This window comes from Rosa rugosa, chromosome 4 (genome assembly GCF_958449725.1).
Source record: "Rosa rugosa chromosome 4, drRosRugo1.1, whole genome shotgun sequence".
Taxonomy (NCBI): domain Eukaryota; kingdom Viridiplantae; phylum Streptophyta; class Magnoliopsida; order Rosales; family Rosaceae; genus Rosa; species Rosa rugosa.
Genome location: NC_084823.1, coordinates 39,028,259 through 39,052,013, shown reverse-complemented (window position 1 = coordinate 39,052,013; position 23,755 = coordinate 39,028,259). Strand labels below are relative to the sequence as shown.

General features: G+C 39.9%; 1 protein-coding gene and 1 long non-coding RNA gene across 2 annotated transcripts; one reads left to right on the top strand and one right to left on the bottom strand.

Moving 5' to 3' along the window:
• Window positions 1–12,624: 12,624 nt before the first annotated feature.
• LOC133746491 (uncharacterized) lies at window positions 12,625–22,264 on the bottom strand. Its single transcript, XR_009864189.1, has 3 exons — window positions 21,208–22,264; window positions 13,526–20,436; window positions 12,625–12,754 (listed from the first exon to the last, which is right to left on the bottom strand). It is a non-coding gene; the product is annotated as an uncharacterized LOC133746491 (long non-coding RNA).
• LOC133746489 (protein WUSCHEL-like) lies at window positions 18,249–19,057 on the top strand. Its single transcript, XM_062174666.1, has 2 exons — window positions 18,249–18,774; window positions 18,864–19,057. Exons 1-2 carry the CDS (start codon window positions 18,249–18,251, stop codon window positions 19,055–19,057), a joined length of 720 nt encoding a protein of 239 aa, XP_062030650.1.
• Window positions 22,265–23,755: the final 1,491 nt, after the last annotated feature.

Sequence of the window (23,755 nt, the reverse complement as noted above, 5' to 3'; positions counted from 1 at the left end):
AAGAGGAGCTTCTTGGTTGGGGAGTTATAAACATGATGTCATCAAGCATAAGTGACGTCCGGGAGGCGCCCAGCCCCTACAAGTCCCCGAACTCCGTAAGCAAGAAGGGACTCTTTAACCTGCAAAACAAATATAGAAGCACGCGCATGTAGAATGCTTGTTGTACCGGACAACATATCTGAGTTGCATCGATATGCATTAGCATGTATGAATGTACGAGGTGCATGATACATGATGATGTATATATATGAATGGTGCCGAATGTGATCGGTTTATGACATATGAGCTCGAGAATGCACATGATTGTGTAAGCATAGTAAGAATGAGCATATGAAGTGAATATGATGCATAAAATGCGTGATGTGCGCAAGAAAATGAACGAGGTTGAGTTGACGAGGTTACACCCGTGAGGCGTAAGTTGCACGAATGCCGTGAATGGGAGAGTTTGTAACTCAAATGTGAACGTTGGTGTTAGTTTGGTTTTCGCTCGTATTAATGGAACGTGAAAAGAATTCGATTGTTGCAAACAACAAATGGTAGAAGAATTCAATGTTCCATTAATGCGCATTATGTAGAGCAGACATGAGTGTAAGGCTTGGGAATGATGGGCAGGCGTGAGTATTGAAACTCGGGGATGCCGGGAAGGCAAGGGCGTTGAAACTCGGGGTTGTCGGGAAGGCAAGAGCGTTAGTGCTCGAGGATGCCATGAGGCATGAACGGGTAGCTCAAAGGTGATGCCATGAGGCATGAGCATAACCGTTGCTAATTATGTTGGGCTGTATGTACAAGTCCACGAAGTCCCTAGTCAAGGAGAGTTTTCTTGCGGGGTTGATACCAAAGCGTGGCTTTGTGCCATATATTGAGCATAATTAGTGCGAGTGCGTTGCCCACCTAGGATTTTGTTGGAGCAAACGCTTTTGCCCTTTCGGGTGGGCCCCTGCTAGGCCCTCCAGGGAGTCCCCCACTCCTGGCTATAGACCTCTGTATGGTCGGAAAATTGTTTGATGAGGGGAGCTGCGTATAAGCAGTGAGCGTTAGGTAGCGAACCTAATCTTTCATACTCAAGCGTCGGGGGTTAATTGTCGGATCAATGGCTGCCATGGGCAACGTTAACCGGTCCCTTTACTCTTTCCCGAAGGAGAAAAGCTTGACTGCAATGCCGCGTAGTGGTCATTGTCATTATGAGACGTTGCCTCACCGCTTGGCTACTGGTCGTGGACCATAGACTTGTGGAGTCTAGATGCGTTTAGGTCTTTTTCCCGTAGGGAGATTTTGACAAAGTAATATTATTTGGATCTTATGGCCATGTAACATGCATAATAGATAGTGGCAAGTGTAATGGGTGTCCATAGAAAATTTTGGGAGTAGCTCCCAGTGAATAGTATGAAGCATTGTGAACTTGGGGCTTAACTAAAACATGTTGGATATGTTCGATCAAGTTGGGTTGTGTTCGAGCAAGTTGGGTGTAGTTGAGCGGGTAGGCGCTATGCGAGTATGCGGGGCTTGACCCAAGCAAGTCGTGGCCATGCTTGATACCCAAGCGAGTCGTAACCCAAGCAAATCGTAATCCGGACAAGTTTAATTAAGTTATTAGCTAGTCTCACAATGTTTCAAGCATGGCATAGTTTTTTTTTTTTTTTTTAAGTGAGTGTCACATTAAATTGATTCAAGCATGGCATGTGTATAGCATGTATTTGTAGTAAAGTTGCTAATAACATTTTTTGCATTTGTTGTAAACATGCTAAGGATCATTGAGATATAAATCATGGCATGATTGGCATGTCAATAGCTCTAATTGAAAGAGCATTTAGTGAGGCATAGTTACTTATCTTATGCCGATTGGAGTAGGTTTGAATTGAAATCAATATAAGTACTCAAATCATGTTGGAGTTGTCCAAGCATGACGCTCCATTGCATCGGAGAAGCACCCTAGTAGAATGATGATGATTTCGTTAATTGGGGAGGTGATCGGTGATTATGCCCCCTTAACATAAGATAAAGTAAGTGATTAGTACTCTTTCCATATAATTAAATTGATTAAATATGTGTCATAGATATTTAATGTACACATGTTTGAGAATGTCACGGTGGTGACCATAGTGATATTGTTGCTTCGTATATATGCATGGCATCAATTGACATGTAAAGTCTATAATTTCATGCGCATGTGCAGATGCAAGTTTGCATCATATTTGAATTAGGTGAAGCAAAAAAATGAAAATTGATTTACTGTGAAATCATGGCATTTTGAGCTTATATAAGAGCATGGGTACATGGCAAATACTCGTTCAATGTGTGATTGTTTAATTGCGAGCTTTATAAACCAAAAAGGTCGTACATGTGCACAAGCTTAATTTCAATGCTTTGAACACGTAAATAAATGAAACCCATGCTGACAAGCTAGTTTATGTGTGATAGACTTGATTAATGATAAGCATATGCCTGTGGTTAACCACCAAAATAATTTAAGTAAACCATCTAAGAGATGATTAATATGGTGCAGGGTATCAGATATGCTTGACATGATAATCGATGCAATTGTTGTAGAGAATTGTAATTGTCTGTTTATTATTGATAATAGGAGCCCTTATATAGGGAGTTACAAAGTACACAAAAGGTAATAGAATCCGAATACATTGAATACCTAGAACCTTCTCCTATTACAACTCTAAACCCTAGTTTGTAGAGGCACACATTATGTCGACATCCTTCAACACTCCCCCTTGTGCCGCTCAAACTTGGTGATGACGCTTTGATCGTTGCCTCACTAAAAACCTGCCAGGTAACAAAAACCCTGTGGGACAAAAATAACCCTGGTCGAAGGACAAAAAGAGCACAACACGTCCTTCACTCTTCGAGATCGAACATGTAGACATCATACCTCCCCCTGATGTCAATATCTCCCCCTGATTGCTACAATCATGGGAGTTGGGATAACTTTCTTAATCTGATGCTCTTCACATGTTTCTCGAAGGTGGATTTAGGTAACGACTTAGTAAATAAGTCCGCTACATTATCCTCAGATCGGATTTGGTTCACTTCAATATTTAGAAGTGCCTGTTGTTGCTGATTGTAAAAGAACTTAGGCGATATATGCTTGGTATTGTCGCCCTTGATGAAATCTAATTTCATTTGTTCAATAGAAGCTGCATTATCTTCATAAATGTATGTAGGTTCTTCTGTGGTAGACTTCAAACCACAAGTTCCTCGAATGTGTCTAACTATAGACCTTAGCCATATGCATTCTCGCACAGCTTCATGTAGAGCAATGATCTCTGCATGATTTGAGGAAGTACCAACTAGGGTCTGCTTTGTAGACCTCCAAGATATTGCAGTGCTTCCCATGGTAAAGACATAACCCGTTTGGGAGCGACCTTTGTGAGGGTCAGAGAGATACCCTACATCAGCAAACATCACCATCGTTTTGGTGTAAGGGAGGAGGATGACGCCGGCCACCCTTGGCGGTGGCAACTTTGTAGGTCATGACGTCTTGGACGGCGCCTCTTGGGCTAATGAGATCCGTTCTCATTCTTCCGTCATTCTTTTCTCTCTGCAGGGATAGAACAAGCCCATATCTATCGTACATTTTAAGTAACGAAAGATTGTCTTTATACCAGTCCAATGACGTTGCGTTGGCGCGGGGCTATATCTAGCCAACAAGTTCGTAACAATTGAGGTGTCTGGTCTTGTATTGTGATAAGTACAATAATGCGCCTATTGTACTCAGGTAAGCACTTTTGCTATTAACACGTTTTTGTCATCATCCCTGGGACGAAACGGATCCCTCTTAGGGCCAAGACTACGGACGACCATGGGAGTGCATCTTTGACTTTATCAAAATGCAAAGCATTTATTGACACGGTTACAAGTTCTAAATCTAGACAAAACCGTGTTCTCCCAAGGTCCTTCATCTCAAACTCGGATTTTAGGTGTTCAGCGGTTTCCCTTAGCTCTCAAGGGTTCCAATTATGTTTATCAACATAAACCGTGACAATTGCAAATCCAGAACTTGTCATGAAAACGCAGGGGCATAGTTCATCATATCCCTTCCCAATCAAATAGTCACTTTAGTGAGCGTTTCACCCTCATTGCAAACGCGCTCCGTGGTCAAGAGCCACTTGATTTGGGTAAATGAAGTCCACAAGAAACTTCATTATATTCCGTATCTAGATCCCCATAGAGATACGTAGTGACCACATTCGTAAGCTGCATGTTCAGTTATTTGGAAACTATCAAACTGACAAGGTAGTGGAGTGCAATGACATCCATTACGAGAGAATATGTTTTCTCGTAGTCGATTCCAGGTAGAGGTGGCAAACGGGCCGGCCCGGCCCATTTTAAGCGGGCCTAGTCGTGCTTCGTGCCGTGCTTGGGCCAGCCCATTTATTATCGTGCCGGGCTCGTGCCGGCCCATTTACTTAAACATTAAGCCCGGCCCGGCCCATGGCCCGAGCCCATATCGTGCCGGGTCAATAACGGGCCGTGCTCGTGCCTACCCACTATAAAGCACGATTTAAAAATCTTAATTTGAACAAATAAAAATTAATTTTATTTAACTATTTAGAAAATTAAAATAAATTAAGTTCTACAACGTTTTTCTTAATCTTAGTTTTTTAAGATTAGATTTCAAATAATTTTTTATATTCCACTATAAGAAAGAAAGAAAAAAAAACTCAAAATATATTGTTTTTAGTATATTATTGTGAGATTAATCTTTATTAATATAATGAAGATTTAGTATTTATTATTATTTTCTTCATTCTATAGTTGTATTATTATGAGATTAGTCTTTATTAATAAACATATATTTAATATTTAGAAAAAATACTTATGTCAAAACAAGGATATAATGTTTTGTTTCATTATTTTGACAATATAAAAGAAAGCATTGGTGGAATTGTCATGATATTTTAAATAAAAGGTCTCATATTCAAATCTCAACATTGTAGTTTTTTAATATTTTTAAAAACAAAATGAAATTTTGTGTTTGTAACGGGCCGGCCCACAATATGTCGTGCTCGGGCCGTGCCGGGCCGGGCCAATGGGCCAATATTCTTAGGCCTAGCCCGACCCGTTATTCTAACGTGCTCGGGTCGTGCCGGGCCACTAACGGGCTTGGGCCGTGCCGGGCCGCTTTTAAGCGTGCCGGGCCCGTGCAGTGCTCGTGCTTAGTGGCCCATTTGCCACCTCTAATTCCAGGGCGTTTTGTGAGAAGCCTTGCGCCATAAGGCGAGGTTATCATCTCTTTTTCTCATCACGCTATCTAACGAAGACATATTAATGTCAATAAGTTTTATGTTAGGAGGTGTTGGCATCTCAGGCCTTAAATCCTTCCTCTTCGTTAGTGAATCCAATTCAACTGGATCGCATCTTTCCATTTAGGCCAATTTTCTCTACGTTGGCATTCTTCAACAGAGTAAGGTTCGATGTCATTGGTCTCAATAATTCCACGTCCTCATGTACACTAGTGTAGTTTGTAGAGATCTCTATATTCTCAGGAAATGGTTCTAACATTGAGGCGTCCCCCAACGATGTCTCTTGGACATAACCACAATCCATGATATTCTCATGAGACGGATTTTGAGTATCAATGATCAATGGATCAAGTTATGCCAAACTCGCTCTCTTCCTAGGGCGAGAATCCATCGAACCTATGGGTCTCCTACGCTCTCTAGCGGAACCCATGGCCTATGACGCCATTATGCCACTTTGTGGCGTCACCATACCACCATCCATGGTAGTGGTGCCGTACCCATCTCATCTGGGTGGCACCATGTCCTCCTATGGGGACATCAATCCTTGCAGGCATGTTTGCAGCAGGTATATGTGATCTCGTCACTTTTAGGGGATCAAGATGAGACATAGTGGGGACAGACCACGACAATTCCTATCGTTTCTGTTGAATGTTGACGTTCTAATCTCCCCCTAACTACGGGAAGACTATCTCATCAAAGTGACAATCCGCAAATCCAGCGAAAAAAGAGATCGCCTGTCAATGGTTCTACATAGCGTACTTATAGTTGGAGACTCATGTCCAACACAAATATATATATATGCATTCATTGCAATGACTCATGTTGATGCGCTGTGGCGGCACAATTGGCACATGAACCGCACACTCAAATATGCATAAGTACGAGATATTTGACTCGAACCCAGTCACTAGCTGTAACGCAAATAAAAGTTGAGTGGCTGCTATGAGTCATAGACGAATTAGCATAGTTGCATGCGATATTGCATAACCCAAACGGAAATATTGGTGCGCATTACCAATGTCCGGGCTACCATCGTAGTCGTTTAATGGTGGCTTTTCCGCGAGACTAATTGGGTGTGTACATGGGAATATGATACTTGATATCAATACCCAATTATATGCAATAGTCATCAAAAAATTTCGATGTAAACTCTCTAGCATTGTCAAGTCGAATTGACTGAACGAGATGATCCGGGTAGTGAACCCGTAGTCATATGATTTGGGCTAGGAGTGCATCTTAAGCAGCATTACGAGTGGACGATAGTGCGACACGTGACCAGCGTGTCCACATATCAACCAACAACATAAAACATCTAAGCAGTCCGCAAGTTGGTTGAGTCGATCCACAGAATCCCCTTGGATTCTTTGTAAGAATGAAATTATTCCTTTAGTGTCCTTTGCAATGGATGGTCGTGATCCTTAAAAAACAGGCTTTACAGAACGAAAAATTGGCCGTATAATCAACCAATGAAGGTTTTGGTTGAGCCAGAATGTCACAATTTACTGCGAGAAGTAGAGAGATGAGTCAAGTCTCCATACATGGCGTCAATGCCATGTATTGGCCGCAGGGGGTAGGCGGTGCTGGTCATGTGTGGCCAGTCTTCCACAATCATGAGGCGCATGTGCAGCTCCTTTTACCAATTCTTGGTTCTTACTTCTTTTCGTTCTGAAAATGGATGTCCGTGTGAAGTCTTTAATACACGGATCATCATGTCACAACCTGGGTGTCCCAAACGGTCATGCCAAAGCCTATATGTGTCAGAATCCCATAAATCATCTCTCATGACATGGTTGGATTCAATGACTCGAATAGTGGTTGCATACAACCTACTAGAGCGACACATAAGTTTCTCTAATACTCGTTTATGTCCGTAGTCATTAGAGGTGATGCAAAGGAACTCTTGTCCATTCTCACACTGTGTTTCCACATGAAAACCATTGGCTCTTTTATCTTTCAAATAAAGTTCGAATTAAGGTATGTCCAAGACATTAAAAAATCGACACTTTATTAATAGCCAATGATTACATCAAAGTTTCTTAACCAAAGTCTAATCCAAAAATAAAAGTCAAACTTAGACAGATTGTAGTCACTCAATCCGTTCGGTGACTCCAATCAAATATGACCAGGAAAGTAGGAAGAGATGTCGGTGGAGCGAGGCTCTCTTAAGTACCACTAATCTCAATTACTTTCCTAGACATCATACTTAATTAGGTGAGCCAAGTGAGAAAGAGGTAAAACAAAATGTCATTAATTGATTTAAGGCATAATTGCTATTACATAATTCTTGGAAATAAAAGACTACTCTAAAAAAATCTGCGGCATTTTGTCTTCATCGCTAGATTTAAAGTCTTCTTGAACTCGATGTCTTGATCACTATGAGGCAGTTACCTTCTTAGGTACATTGCAAATTCAGGCCCATTGATCAGACGTTCCATATCAGAAATAGATACCATGAAGAGGATTCTCCCTTGATTGAGGCGAATTGGCTCAATGTGTATGGTCCTAGGACCTGAGGCGTTGGAAGATTATGACCATGGCCAACGTTGGCTCTATGGTTTCGAAGCCTTAGTCCCTCAAAATCATAGCTCCTACGGTGGCGTGATTGTCGCCTTTGGCGACTACCTTCATGAGCATTTCGATCATATGGATCATGACGTCTATGGCGACTTTCTCTAGCCATGGAACGATGCTCTGGATAGCTATCTCGAAGCCTATCAATTTCTCTTCTCACAAGCTCGTTGTCTTGCCTTTCAGCAATTTCCATAGCTTCAATAAGCTTTTGAAAGCTTGTGATCCGTCTTGCATTTATATGAGTCCGAAATAAATCACAGGACCTCATAGCATAGACAGGGAAGGTATTGAGGGTTTTCTCAATCAATTGTTCTTCTGTGATCGTCTTGCCACAGAAGCGCATCATTCCTGTGATGCGGAAAGCTTCCGAATAAAATTGTATGACTGTATCAAAGTCAAAGAAGCGAAGATCATTCCATTCTGCTTCTAAATTCTGAAGGATGGAGTCACGAACATTGCCATAACGTTCACGAAGCGCTTGCCAAAGCTTTATGGCGCTATCCTCATTCATGAACTCAAACTGGAGGTCTCTATCCATATGACGCATCATTAGGGCAAGCGCCCTGGAATTGTCAATCTCAATTTGAGGGTCTGGAGCAGTTCCTTCAGAACAAAGCTCTTGGACTGTGTGCAATAGATCATGGGAAATAAGATGGAGCTCAACGTCCTGAGCCCACAATAGGTATCTGTTGCCTACATAATCCAATGGAACAAAATCGAGTATGTTCGAGTTTGACATCCTGAAAAAGGGTGAAACAAGAACAAATTAGTTTCGGAGCTAAACTTCCACGAAAACAAATAATAATAAGATTTCCGAGCTATGCTACCAAGAAATCAATTTCCAAGAATAATTAGATTAGACCAAACAATAATGTTTTAATATGGTCACAATTTGATGCTTACGGACGCTCTTAGTCCGAGCATTATGAACACTCTTAGTTCATACGAACGCTCTTAGTTCGTTTATTATGAACACTCTTAGATGCTTACGAACGCTCTTAGTTCGTTAAGCGTGAATCCCCACAATTCCGCTTTCAAAATCATGTTCATATTATACAAATCCTGCAGCAAAATAAAGGAATTTAAAAGACAAGAAAGCAGGAACTTTAATCGTAAAAACTTACTGTTTATACCTACACTAGCAAGCTAGTTCTCTACATCACCAAGCATAAGTAACACCCACTTTGGGACATCCACGAGACATGGCAAGGCCCAACCGAGACATGCATCGTGTAGCCCTATGTTCAGGCTACGCGGCGGTATCCGGAAGTTGCAAATCCGATGCCGGGAAGCCACCTTTCCGCCCTTGCCAAGATGCCTCCACAACATGGCTTTCTACATGCTTCTTGGACTAGCTAGAATTGTATGGTTGCTTCTCCCACATCGAAGAACAAGTAAAGGAGATGGCTTCCTTGACTTATAAAAAGAACTCTCCTCCCACTTAGATAGACATTCCACAACCAATTCCCTTACATACTTTGTAATCTTGTTAGGCCGCAAGGCTCGACACACTAGTATAGCTTTCAAGTGGACGTAGTCTCCCGCTCATGCGGAGGCGAACCACTATACATCTTGTGTCACTCTCTCTCTCTCTCTAAAGCTAACTAGAGATCCCTCGGATCACTAACGTTAACACTTACTTGGTAATTTAAAGCTTTGCTTCACGATACTTTATACACGCGCGTGTTGATGCGCGTGTTAAAGCTAAATTAGGATTGCCGGAATCTGGTTTGAAATTGGCAGTTGGTGGGCTGCCCTTCTCCCTTCCCCTTTTTTTTTTCTTCTCTTTTCGAGGCCCAGGCCCGCTTCCCCCTTTTTTTTTTCTTTTTTTCTTCTTTTCTTTCTTTTCTTCTTCTGGGCCCACTCCTTCTTCCTCCTCCTTCTATGCGTCTTCTTCTTCTTCCCTCTGTTTTCTGAGTTTTTTTTTTCTTTCGCTGCGGGGGCTGCAGCTAGCGGTGTGGCTAGGCAAGCTGGCTACGGCTGCGAGGCTGATGGGCTGCGCGGCTGCAAGGCTGTGACCTGCTGTGTGGATGCTCGCTGGGTAAGGCTGCAGGATGGTAGGCTGCAGCGCGGGGGTGTGCAGTCGGGTGCGTAGGTGTGCAGGGCGAGCTGCAGGAGGATGGGGCAGCAGAGGGCTGCAGGAGGCGTGCGGCAGGAGGTAGGCCGAGCTAGGGTTTTTTGTGGGTAAGAAGGGCTGCGGCAGATTTTTGTGAGAGAGAGTTTTTAGGTTTTTTTTTTCTTTTGAGCTAGGGTTAGAACTCGTGCTGATAACGTGTTGTAGAGAATTGTGATTGTCTGTTTATTATTGATAATAGGAGCCCTTATATAGGGAGTTACAAAGTACACAAAAGGTAATAGAATCCGAATACATTGAATACCTAGAACCTTCTCCTATTACAACTCTAAACCCTAGTTTGTAAAGGCACACATTATGTCGACATCCTTCAACAGCAATTGTATTTTCAATACTTGTATTGGAAAACCATGGTTGGTTGAGTAGCAATGAAACAAGCTTAGGCAGTAGAAACTTAGTGAAATAAGTTTGACATTTGGTCCATGTAACATCACAGAGTCATGTCTAAGTAAATGCCAGTTTGATAATAATGAAAGCCAAATAAGGTAAACACATGTTAATCTTATGACACTAGTTTATTATGCTCTCAAAAGTCATATATTGCTAGTTGTAACGTGCACGAAAAGTTAAGGTATCTAACTCGCTTAAACCAATGGATGGACTGAATCTGTCAACCTGAACCGTACTAGCTTTAAGGCAATTATCAATGCCTTAATGATCATCATTTTGGCTGAAAATTTGCAGAGACGATCTATACACTAGTACCTAAAAACTGAACGGTCGAGATGTGGATATGCGACCGAAAAGTGACCCAAAACTCGAACTTCACACGTTAATTTTCAAAGCGGAGCTCCGCTTTGGATAGGATCTAATATACAGATTTTATCCAGAGTAGAGCTGCACTTTGAAATTAACATGTGAAGTTCGAGTTTTGGGTCACTTTTCGGTCGCATATCCACATCTCGACCGTTCAGTTTTTAGGTACTAGTGTATAGATCATCTTTGCAAATTTTCAGCCAAATTGATGATCGTTAAGGTATCTAACTCGCTTAAACCAATGGATGGACTGAATCTGTCAACCTGAACCGTACTAGCTTTAAGGCAATTATCAATGCCTTAATGATCATCATTTTGGCTGAAAATTTGCATAGACGATCTATACACTAGTACCTAAAAACTGAACGGTCGAGATGTGGATATGCGACCGAAAAGTGACCCAAAACTCGAACTTCACACGTTAATTTTCAAAGCGGAGCTCCGCTTTGGATAGGATCTAATATACAGATTTTATCCAGAGCGGAGTTGCACTTTGAAATTAACATGTGAAGTTCGAGTTTTGGGTCACTTTTCGGTCGCATATCCACATCTCGACCGTTCAGTTTTTAGGTACTAGTGTATAGATCATCTATGCAAATTTTCAGCCAAAATGATGATCGTTAAGGCATTGATAACTGCCTTAAAGCTAGTACGGTTCAGGTTGACAGATTCAGTCCGTCCATTGGTTTAATCGAGTTAGATACCTTAACGATCATCAATTTGGCTGAAAATTTGCAGAGATGATCTGTACACTAGTACCTAAAAACTGAACGGTCGAGATGTGGATATGCGACCGAAAAGTGACCCAAAACTCGAACTTCACACATTAATTTCAAAGCGGAGCTCCGCTCTGGATAAAATCTGTATATATATATATATATATATTTGAATGTCAGCGACTTCGAAAGAAACAAACTGCATAGAGAAAATGACTTAGCTTTTCGTAAATCAGAGGTTGAGCGAACAATGTGTGGCAGCGAGGGTAGTGCTGACTCTGATCGAAACATGGCCGAGGGTGAAATATATATAGTCCATAATCGAAGATGGGCGTTCGAGCGCGTAGAGAGAGAATTAAGAACTGCTAGGTGCAGAGAGTAATTTTGAGGGGTGCCAAGAGCAGAAGGATTGAACATGGGTGCCCAGAGTAGATGATAATCTGGGCTTGGTGTGCGATGGTGGTGGCCGGCGTTCAGCAAAGGGAGACAGATGACCGAAGGCTTGGTGATGATGAGAGGATGACGGCGAAGACCCCGTCAAGTTCAGTTGGCGGATGCGATCCCAACAAGTTCGGTGACTCTATAAAGTATAGTTGACGGAAGTTGACGGTGATGAACCCGTCAGGTTCAGTTGGTGGATGCGATCCCAACAAGTTCAGCGACTCCATTAAGTTCAGTTGGCGGATGTAACTCCGACAAGTTCGGCGATCCCGTCAAGTTTAGTTGGCAGAAGCAACTACGACAAGTTCGGCGACCCCGTCATGTTTAGTTGACGGAGATGAACCCGTCAAGTTCAGTTGGCGGTGGCGAATCTTGTGGCGGAGTTGAAGCTTGACGGAGCTTTGCCTAGCGGACGCTGTTGTGATTGCATCTTGCTTGGCGAATTGATCCTTGAACTCCATGGAGCTTGATGGTGGTGTTAACAGGACGTCCGCGGCGAGTGAGTATCTGAGAGCTAGAGAGATGGTACCTCAGACGTATATCGATGACGGAGCCTTGCTTGGCGAGCCAATTAGGGAAGACTGGGAGCTTGGCGGAGTAACGAGCCAAGAAGAAGGATTTTACCTGGGGCTCTTTGACGAAGAAGTTTGTGTTCGTTACCGCCACAAGGCTTTTGCAGATGGCGGTTAGCGGATAGCACTTGATGGATGTCTTTAACGCGACAAGGAGGAGCTGTGATTGACGAGGATGTCATTGAATATTGGGTGTCCAAATAAGGAGCTGTGTGATACGCTCAAAGCAAGCGCATAATTTAACCCTGAAAACATCGTTAGTAGTATAAGCAAATAGGGATCGTTCTATTCCGGGGATTGAGGGTACACCTGTCATTGTCAAAAAAAACAAATAAAGAATTAAAATAATAAAGTAAAAAGTATTATGTACAAAAATAAAATAAAGAAAAAAAATATATACAAGTTAATATAAAAAGGGGGGTTTTGAGATTATAGAATTGGAATTAAAATTAAATGAAATAAAGAAAGTGTAAAAACACATATACAAGGGTGGAACACAAGAAACAAAGATCAAAACTACAATCATATGAATGAAATCCAATTACAATTCCTATAGTTGATTATCAATGTCATGAGAAATAAGTTGACCATGTGAAACATTCAAAGCAAATGATTTCCCATATTTTACTTTCCTTGAATATTTAATCTAAGTGAAAGCACCTAAATTAAACCTATTGAACATGCAATCATAGTCTAGAAAACTAGCTAATCAAGAACACATTCAATGCATGAAGAACAAAGAAAGGATGTCAACCAAAGTGCACAACCTAGTATGAAAAAGTCCATCTATTTGCAATCCTCCTTAATTGATTTCGACTTTTGTCCAAAGCCTTTACTACTTAAATCTAGCACCAATTACATGCATATATCCTAAGTTGGCCATCAAAGAACACGTACATATAAAAGTTTTCCATAATCCAAAATCAATTAAGCAATCTCACATAAGCAACATAAAAATCAATATAAAGAAATCACAATTTTTATTCAAACATAGAAATTGGGCTTAAACTTTGCCCTTAATGTTATTGTTAACTAGAAACAAATTCCTACGAAATTAAATAAGGAAAAAGAATGAATTACACCGTGAGTTGGAGATGGAGATGGAGTGCTTGAAACGTTGAAATCTTGAATCTTGGAAGCAAGCCTTCAAGGTGGACGATGGAGGATATGATATTCCCGGCTCCTTCTTCTTCTTCTTCTTCTTCTTACTTGAAAACGCAGAATTTTGCAACTAGAGAATGGAGAGAAAAATGGAATGGAAATGGAGAGACAAAGAAGATGAAATGGATGAAGGAATGTCTTTAGAGTGAGAGGAGAAGGTGTTTATATAGGGAAGAAAAAGAAGAGTGAAATGATAAATGGAAGAAAAATAATGAAAGTGGTTTGTAAAATATGGAAAAGATGGAGTAATGATGAAATGAAAGCAAGGCATGAAGGTGCAGAAGTATGGAAGTGATGATGATCTATTGGAGCAGAAAAATATATCCAAGGAAAAAGAGAAAAGCATCTAGCTTTCTTCATGTGGGTAGGAAACTTGAACATGTGGTGTTGAGCTGTTTTAGGTCAGTTTCTGCCCTTTTATTCCTTCAATTATTTCTCCAACAGGAATTCAGTTTTGGCTCGTGACTTCTTCATATGAAATGATCTACCATGAGTGTAGATAATTTTGGTAAAATTTCAGAATTTATTTCCATGCCTTTGCGCTGGAAATGCTGCTGGACCTCTTACAGGTCCAGTTTTCCAGTTTTGCTTCTGCAGGAAATTGGGCTGACTGTTTGAAGGCCTTCCACTCAATTATAGCTCTGGCACTCTTCATAAGAAATGATCCTTAGGATGTGTAGAATGGATCTGGAAAGTTTCAGCTCATTTGAAGTTCATTTGGTCCGGCGGCCGCTCCTTCTTCCTTGCTTGGCTTGGTTTCTCCTAGCCGGAGTAGGAAAATGTGTAAAATTGACATTTTAGTACATTTCCATTTTTCTCCACCATTTATAGGTAAGTGTGGACCTAATGCTCATTTCACCATCATTTACTCCAATGTACCTAAGAAAATAGAAATTGAGTTAAAAATCGATTCGTTAAGGAATTAACTAAGCAAAATGTGAGGAATTAACTATTAAAATACCACTTTAAAATGCTCCTATCAAATTCCCCCACACTTAGCTTTTGCTAGTCCCTTAGCAAAATCAAAAACTAACAAACCAAAAAGACTATGACACAAAACAAAGAAACCAACGAAAAAAAATGACTAAGTATGGAAACAAAAACACAAAGACTCAAAGAAACCAAAAACGTAAAACACAAAGCAAAACACAAAGAAAAAAATGTCACACATAAAAGAGTAAATTCAAAGACAAAGACCAAGATCTTGACATCACAAAGACCTCTATTGCCCTTTAACATATTGTCTCAGAAATCTCTTACTTTCACAACACCAAGATTAGCACTCAACCAAGAATCAATGTTAAGCATTCGAGAGTTAATTAAAACATATGATCCACACATACACAAGTAGGACTTGGTTGTAACAATGGTGATGGGGTTTAGCTTAGCATGCTTCAGACAAGTATGATTCATATCCTCACAAGGTATATCCACTCTTTCTTCTCTCAGATCAAGGCAATGCTTAAAAGCTTATAATCACTCATTTATATGTGAGAGAACATATTTTAAGGCAGTCAAATAGCTCACATATATAAGAAACGAAAAGCACTTTGTGAATATAATTTTTTTTTCAAAAGATCTCATGAAGGATATCAACTACTTGCACGAATGGACCCAAGCCATAGGTTCAACTCTTGTAACTCATCTCCACATCAAAGGCTGTCCCATCTTAAGGATCAAGAAGGTCTTCTCAAAGGGTTGTAATGGGGCTAAGGCTCAAAGTTTTCAGAAATGAAAGGTATGGAATGTCAAAGTATCCTAAAAACCTAGCAGAGCTCATGCAGATGTAGAGAGACTTCTAGAAATCCACCAACTCAAAACGCCACACCCATAGAGGTAAAATAAAAGGGCTAATGTCTTCATGTTGGGCCCAACCTTCCTTCTAAACTTCCTTTGAACTCTAGTGAAATGGACAAAGGTCAAATTTTTCTGTAGTGGGCCTTCAATTCAAAGCAAACTCCAAAATCACTAAGTATGGGGAATGAAAGTCCATAAACATATATATTTTTTTTTTCTTTCTTTTTCTTTTTAGCCGTACACAATTTTTCTATTTTCTTTTCATTTTTTCACGGCTTCAACATATCTTTTTCTTTATGGACAAGTCTATCCCCACACTTGAACTTTCACCTCTTCTCAATCTTCATCCTTAGCACCAAACCCATGTAGTATGTCTCAAAAGATAGCTCCACTAAGTTTTTAGAACAAAGGGTAGGATTATCACTATACTAAGGTTCAGGGGTTAAGGATTTTTAGGGTGATGAAAGAAAAGGCTTAATGTAGGCTCAAAGGGGTTTATCTAGGGGGGTCCCACGACGGGCACAAATGGGGACACAAGTTTATTTAGCAATGGTGGTAATTCCTAGAGAACCTCTATCCCTTCCAGAATCAGGGCCATGTATTGATATCACGTCTCAACAAGCACAAGAGCGAATTCTAGCATTCTCTAGTCAATTAAACTTAATCTATGGCAAGCAGTCAATCAAGATGAAAGAATAATGAGATCATCAAAACATCGCCAAGAAATTAAGAATATATTTTTCATTTCACTCCAAGAAAAAGGGACATGGTTCAATTATCTCACATGGATTTTATGAATCACAACTCATCTTAACATGCTCATATTCTGTACCAAGGTCATGCAATCCATATCCACTACAAGTGCATACATTTTTCATATATCTCAATTAACCAAAGAATACCATGTTAAAATCATCTCAATGTTGTGATCTTCTTTTAGTCATGATTTCAGAGATATAGAATCATCCCAGACAGTTGAAAGGCATCCTAAGACTCAAAACAAAACAAAAACAAGAACAACACATAAAGTGATGCAACATACAAGAAAAAAAACGTTTTGGACTTAGGGATATTTCTCTTCTCCTTTCGGTAACTCCTTTGGAACATGACCAGGTGAAGAGAGGAACGATTTTGGCGGAGCTCAGCTCACTTGATTTACAGGGGAAGAGACCCTTTGTCAGCACTTCTCATATCCAAACTAGACCTTTAGACATCACATCCCATTGGATGCGCCTACGATGAAGAAGATATTTACCCAAAATTCATTTTGACTCTAACAACAAACAAACAAAACAAACAAACTAAAGAACAAAGATAAACAAAAACCAAAACATGAATATAAAACCTAAAACAAAGTTAACGATTTTTTTTTTTTTTTTTTTTTAATTTAATTTTTTTAATTTTCTGATTTTTCTGATTTTTTATTTTGTTTTCTTTTTATGACAAAAACTAACTACAAGCATTAATCCTTCCCCCCACACTTAAATCATACATTGTCCTCAATGTTAAACAAGTTAGAGCATGCAATGAACAATTATCATGTGAATGGAATGATTAACTCAAGAAAACCTAAAAACAAAAACTAAAAACGCAAATAACAAAGATACAATCAGAAAATAGTAATAGAGGAGATAGAGTTTAAGAGAGCAAATCTGCGTTGATGGCTCCTCCACAGCTACGGTTGAAATGGGTTGCCTCACATGCAGCGCTTAATGTTTAAAGTCTTTCAGCCTAGACTTGTACCTCCATTTACTCCTTTGGAGGAGCGGTATGCGGGCGAGTGGCAGCCTTCTTGCTGGTTTCAGCCTTCGGAGGAGGGTTCTGATGGAGTGACATAAAAAAAAAAAAAAAAAAAAAAAAGCGGGGGAGGCAAGGTTCGAAACCTTAACCTGCTGCACGAAACCTTTGTCCCCAACCACTGGAGCACAAGCTGTGCTTAATATAATGTGTACAAATTTTATACTTATTATGTCATAAACGAACATAATAAAAATAAACGAGAGGCGAGGTTCGAACCTCAGACCTCTTGTACATGAACTTTACACTCAACCACTCGAGCACGGCTGCTCACGTTATTATCCATACCAATCCTTTTATTTAAACCAACTGTTTCAACTGTTTCAACAATTCGGCACAAAACATCCAAGACTGTTGCAGAAACCCAGCCCAACGTATCCAAAACTGTTACAGAAATCCGGCCCAACTCATCCAAAACTGTTTCAGAAACTCGGCCCATCATGTCCAAAACTGTTTCTGAAACTCGGCCCATCAGGCCTCCACCCACAGCTACAGTGATGCCTTGATCCGAGACAGGCCCAAGTACGGCCCACTTGTGTCACGGCTTATCCCTTCCGTGATTTACGGCAGTCAAATCTGCTTTCGGCTACAGCTGTCTGCCACAGCGCCTCGAGATTCCCTCGGTCCCCTTACACGCTCTCCACGCGCCAACAACTTTTCCGGGTTTCAGGGCGACTTTAATCCAACGCGTAGAATGAATCACAGGAATCGTCCATCCAACGGTGGAGATCTGCTCACCTCGCTCTATAAATAGGTGCATTATGAGGGCGCAACTGTTCACTCCAAAGGAACAAAAATCTCTCCTGAGTTCCAGCCCCTCTCTCCCAACTCTTCAGCTTTCCTCTTCTTTCAAAACTCAAAATATTTCTTCTTCGATTCAATCCTTCTCTTCTGATCTTCTCTCCCATCTAGTTGATTCAATCCCATCTTTCCTCTGAACTTTCAGATCTCCAACACACCATCATCATCCTTAATCCCTTTAACAACAACTCCTTCAAACACTTGACAACTTTACTCTTCGATCTTCACATCCCCTCAACCCATCACCATGGAACCACGAACTCTGCAACTGATGGAGCTACAAACCCCGCAACAAATCGAGGATGGAGGAAACAACCAAGCAGCCGGGAGTAGTGCCAACACAGATTTCTGGCGAAGCCGTGCCAGGTGGGTTCCTACTCCAGATCAAATAAGGATCCTCAAGGATATTTACTACGACAAGGGAGTTAAGTGCCCAACTACAGAGCACATTCACGAGATCTGTCTCCAGCTGAACCAGTATGGACATGTTGAGGGCAAGAACATTTATTTTTGGTTCCAGAATGTCAGGGCTCGAGAGAAGCAGATGAAGAGGTGCAATCAGGCTGCTCAAGTGCCCATGGGAACTAGTTCTCCTGGTACTGGTGGATCCATTGATCTCAATTTTGGGTCCACTGGTTCTACTGGTGCTGGTGGATCCATCGACATCAATTTTGGGCCAGCTGGTGGATCCATTGACATCAATTTTGGGTCCACTAGTTCTACTGATGATGGTAGATCCATTAATCTCAATTTTGGTTCCACCGATTCTACTGGTAATGAAGGATTTCTTGATTTAAATTTTGTTTCATATTCTTCCTCACAGTTCAACACTAATACCAGTACAACTCTTTTGGCACAACAGGAGGACAAACATCCCTGCAACAACGAGGAGGAGATCACCAGGAGATTGAAACCCTTCCATTGTTCCCCATGCCTGGTGAGGACATCTTTGGCAACATGAAGACTACTTCCGAGGGAGGTAGCGGTTATGGCGGTGGCTCTCGCATTTCCCTTGAGCTCAGTCTCAACTCCTCCGGAGCTGCTGATTTGGCATAGTACAGTGTATTATTTTTATTATTATTATTTTATTTTATTTTTTTTATTTTTTTATTTTTTTTTTTGTAAAAAGCTGAATTTAATAAGACTGAATGAATGCATTTTATTTTATTTTTTTATTTATTTATTTTTTTTTTTATATTTTTTTTTATTTTTTATTTTTTATTTTTTTTATTTTTTTTTTATTATTATTATTTTTTTTTTAAAATATAGGACTCAAAAATATTTATAGGACTAAAAAAGAAAGACAAAAATATAAATCCCTTCCCCCACACTTAAATATTGCATTATCCTCAATGTAATCAATTAAAAGCATGCAATGAAATAAGTAAGCATATAAGGATGGAATTTACGAAAATAACTACTAAAACAAAAAGAAAATGGAGGAGTAAAAGGGGAAGAGAAAGCAAATCTGATTATATTCTGAATTGGGTTGCCTCCCAAGCAGCGCTTGTATTTTACGTCTTGCAGCCAGACGGTACCTACATTAAATAAAGTTAGTAACTTAATATTAACAAAGAAATACAAAAAAAAAAAAAAAAAAAAAAAAAAAAAAAAAAAAACAAGTAACTATGAATTACAAACTACAAGTATAATTAACAAGTATTTTGTACATAAGACACAAGTTAAGTATACAAGTGAGTATAAAACGTAAAAAAAGTATTTTTACAAGTATAAAGTGTGAAACAACAAAATAATTTACACGTAAAGAGTATGCACAAGTATTTCTTTTGTTATAAACATTATTGATATCAAATCTAATTCCAAGCGGTAAATCAAGTGGACGTGCGGCCCAAGTATAGTCGTCTAGACACAAAGTCCCTCCTACATCCGTTGGGCAACCTTACTGAAATGGCCAGGTAGGGGAGGGCGAACACAAGAGGAAAAATCCATTTTGGCATGAGCTAGGCCCATTTATAAGCACTTCTGGATTCAAAAACCAGTCATGAACGTTGTCCCCTTCCTAGACACCATCTCACATAGGATATTCTTACTAGGATGTAAAAGGTCCTAAGTGTGTTAGACAGTTCAATGAATGTTAATAAAGGCCGCCCTCAACCTTAAGGGACCTGAACTAGGTACCAATAAGGGGTTTAGGCCAATATTAATAAACACGACTTCACCTATTCCATTCAATTTACAACTTACAATTAAAACTCGTGTTCAACAATATAAAAAAAACAACCTAAGTAATTAATTAACTAAGTTTCAAACAGTTTATATACAATAATTATAAACAAAAACAAGTGATTTTTCAATTCCCCGGCAACGGCGCCAAAAATTGATACGCTCAAAGCAAGCGCATAATTTAACCCTGAAAACATCGTTAGTAGTATAAGCAAATAGGAATCGTTCTATTCCGGGGATTGAGGGTACACCTGTCATTGTCAAAAAAAACAAATAAAGAATTAAAATAATAAAGTAAAAAGTATTATGTACAAAAATAAAATAAAGAAAAAAAATATATACAAGTTAATATAAAAGGGGGGGTTTTGAGATTATAGAATTGGAATTAAAATTAAATGAAATAAAGAAAGTGTAAAAACACATATACAAGGGTGGAACACAAGAAACAAAGAGCAAAACTACAATCATATGAATGAAATCCAATTACAATTCCTATAGTTGATTATCTATGTCATGAGAAATAAGTTGACCATGTGAAACATTCAAAGCAAATGATTTCCCATATTTTACTTTCCTTGAATATTTAATCTAAGTGAAAGCACCTAAATTAAACCTATTGAACATGCAATCATAGTCTAGAAAACTAGCTAATCAAGAACACATTCAATGCATGAAGAACAAAGAAAGGATGTCAACCAAAGTGCACAACCTAGTATGAAAAAGTCCATCTATTTGCAATCCTCCTTAATTGATTTCGACTTTTGTCCAAAGCCTTTACTACTTAAATCTAGCACCAATTACATGCATATATCCTAAGTTGGCCATCAAAGAACACGTACATATAAAAGTTTTCCATAATCCAAAATCAATTAAGCAATCTCACATAAGCAACATAAAAATCAATATAAAGAAATCACAATTTTTATTCAAACATAGAAATTGGGCTTAAACTTTGCCCTTAATGTTATTGTTAACTAGAAACAAATTCCTACGAAATTAAATAAGGAAAAAGAATGAATTACACCGTGAGTTGGAGATGGAGATGGAGTGCTTGAAACGTTGAAATCTTGAATCTTGGAAGCAAGCCTTCAAGGTGGACGATGGAGGATATGATATTCCCGGCTCCTTCTTCTTCTTCTTCTTCTTCTTACTTGAAAACGCAGAATTTTGCAACTAGAGAATGGAGAGAAAAATGGAATGGAAATGGAGAGACAAAGAAGATGAAATGGATGAAGGAATGTCTTTAGAGTGAGAGGAGAAGGTGTTTATATAGGGAAGAAAAAGAAGAGTGAAATGATAAATGGAAGAAAAATAATGAAAGTGGTTTGTAAAATATGGAAAAGATGGAGTAATGATGAAATGAAAGCAAGGCATGAAGGTGCAGAAGTATGGAAGTGATGATGATCTATTGGAGCAGAAAAATATATCCAAGGAAAAAGAGAAAAGCATCTAGCTTTCTTCATGTGGGTAGGAAACTTGAACATGTGGTGTTGAGCTGTTTTAGGTCAGTTTCTGCCCTTTTATTCCTTCAATTATTTCTCCAACAGGAATTCAGTTTTGGCTCGTGACTTCTTCATATGAAATGATCTACCATGAGTGTAGATAATTTTGGTAAAATTTCAGAATTTATTTCCATGCCTTTGGGCTGGAAATGCTGCTGGGCCTCTTACAGGTCCAGTTTTCCAGTTTTGCTTCTGCAGGAAATTGGGCTGACTGTTTGAAGGCCTTCCACTCAATTATAGCTCTGGCACTCTTCATAAGAAATGATCCTTAGGATGTGTAGAATGGATCTGGAAAGTTTCAGCTCATTTGAAGTTCATTTGGTCCGGCGGCCGCTCCTTCTTCCTTGCTTGGCTTGGTTTCTCCTAGCCGGAGTAGGAAAATGTGTAAAATTGACATTTTAGTACATTTCCATTTTTCTCCACCATTTATAGGTAAGTGTGGACCTAATGCTCATTTCACCATCATTTACTCCAATGTACCTAAGAAAATAGAAATTGAGTTAAAAATCGATTCGTTAAGGAATTAACTAAGCAAAATGTGAGGAATTAACTATTAAAATACCACTTTAAAATGCTCCTATCACTGTGATTGATGAAGGCTCGTCACGATGCTTAGCGCTGGGCTTGACGGCCTTGTTATGATGATTGCAGAGAGAACTTTGTGATGCTGAGTGCAAAGACTGGGCTGCAAGGCTTGACGGACCATGGGTGTCTCGTTAACGAGCCAAGGATGACCCAAGTAGAAGGCCGGGTGCCTAGAATGATGTTGGCGGAGTGCAACAGCAACGCTGTTGCGCTGTTGCTCCGCTACGGTAGAACAAAGTTGTGGCGGACAAACCCTCTGGGTGTCCACAGTAATTTTTTTGTTTTGTTTTCCGCCAAGTGTGGATGGAACGACAATGGCAGGTAGCTAAATTCACTTTGAAACATTGCATGTGGACTGAGAAATGCAAGCTTGACGCATTGGAGCTGATGATGATTTAAGAAGATTGAGAGAGCTTTGACGCACTGAAGTTGGTGCCCAGTGAGCGACCACAGTAGATAACTCAAATAAGAAAAGAAGAAAAAAAAAATTTCTTTGAACTCTGTTAAGGTGACTTAACGCATGGTAAGTGATGAAACCATTGTATCAGCTTCCCATAGACGGCACCAATGTTAATGTTGGAAACCGAAGGCTCTAATTAACGTTAAAGATAGAGAGAGTAAGAGAGAGAGAAGACAAGATATATAGTGGTTCGTCTCCAGCCTTAGCGGGAAACTACGTCTACTTGAAGTGTTGCACTATATGGGTTTGGGCCTTGCGGCCCATAGGGATTACAAAGTGTGTTGTAATGGGATTGTTTCTAAGTGGGAGGAGTGGTCCCTTTTATAAGGAAGGGAGCCACTCTCCTTTACATTTTCTTCAATGTGGGACAAGAAATCCTTCTTCTAGTCTTCAAAGCATGTTGTGAAGGCATATTGTCATGGTTGGGAAGTAGGCTTCCCGGCAAGCTCTTGAGCACTTCCAACTACCATGGCGTAGCTTGGACATCTGGCTACGGGATGCATATCGCGGTTGGGTCCCACCATGGCTTGTGGGTCCCCCATCGAGGGTGTTACATATGCTTGATGACATAGAGAATAATCCATGCTAGTAGAGGTATCTACACTAATCATGCCATGAATGATGAGAAAGTGGTGTCTGATGTATGTATGCAGCATGATATATTCCCCACTGTGAGGTGATTAAAGAAGATATGGGTCCATGGATGTTGATGAGCTACAAAAATAAAAATAAAAATGGTGATACTATCAATACTAAGAAAAACTCTGTTACTGGCTCTAGATTTGCTATCCTTCAGGATGAGATTGTGGCTGATTCTGATCTGCCTCAAAAGACCATTAATGCAAATAATGATGAACAGTCCCCTACCATTGTGAAATTGTGGCAGAGTTTCCAAGAGAAAAAAGAAGAAGATCCCAAGCCCTACCAAAGACAAGCCTGTTTCTACCCCTACTGGCACTTCCTCTAGTCGACAACCTGATACTGAGGAAACTACTAATCTCATGGATAAGCCTACTGGCCACA

Excerpts from the sequence above, each read along its gene's own strand:
- LOC133746489 (XM_062174666.1), top strand. The coding sequence starts at position 18,249 with ATGGAACCACGAACTCTGCAACTGATGGAGCTACAAACCCCGCAACAA. Across the intron at positions 18,775-18,863 it reads TGGTTCCACCGATTCTACTG|GAGGACAAACATCCCTGCAA; the intron begins GTAATGAAGGAT and ends TTGGCACAACAG.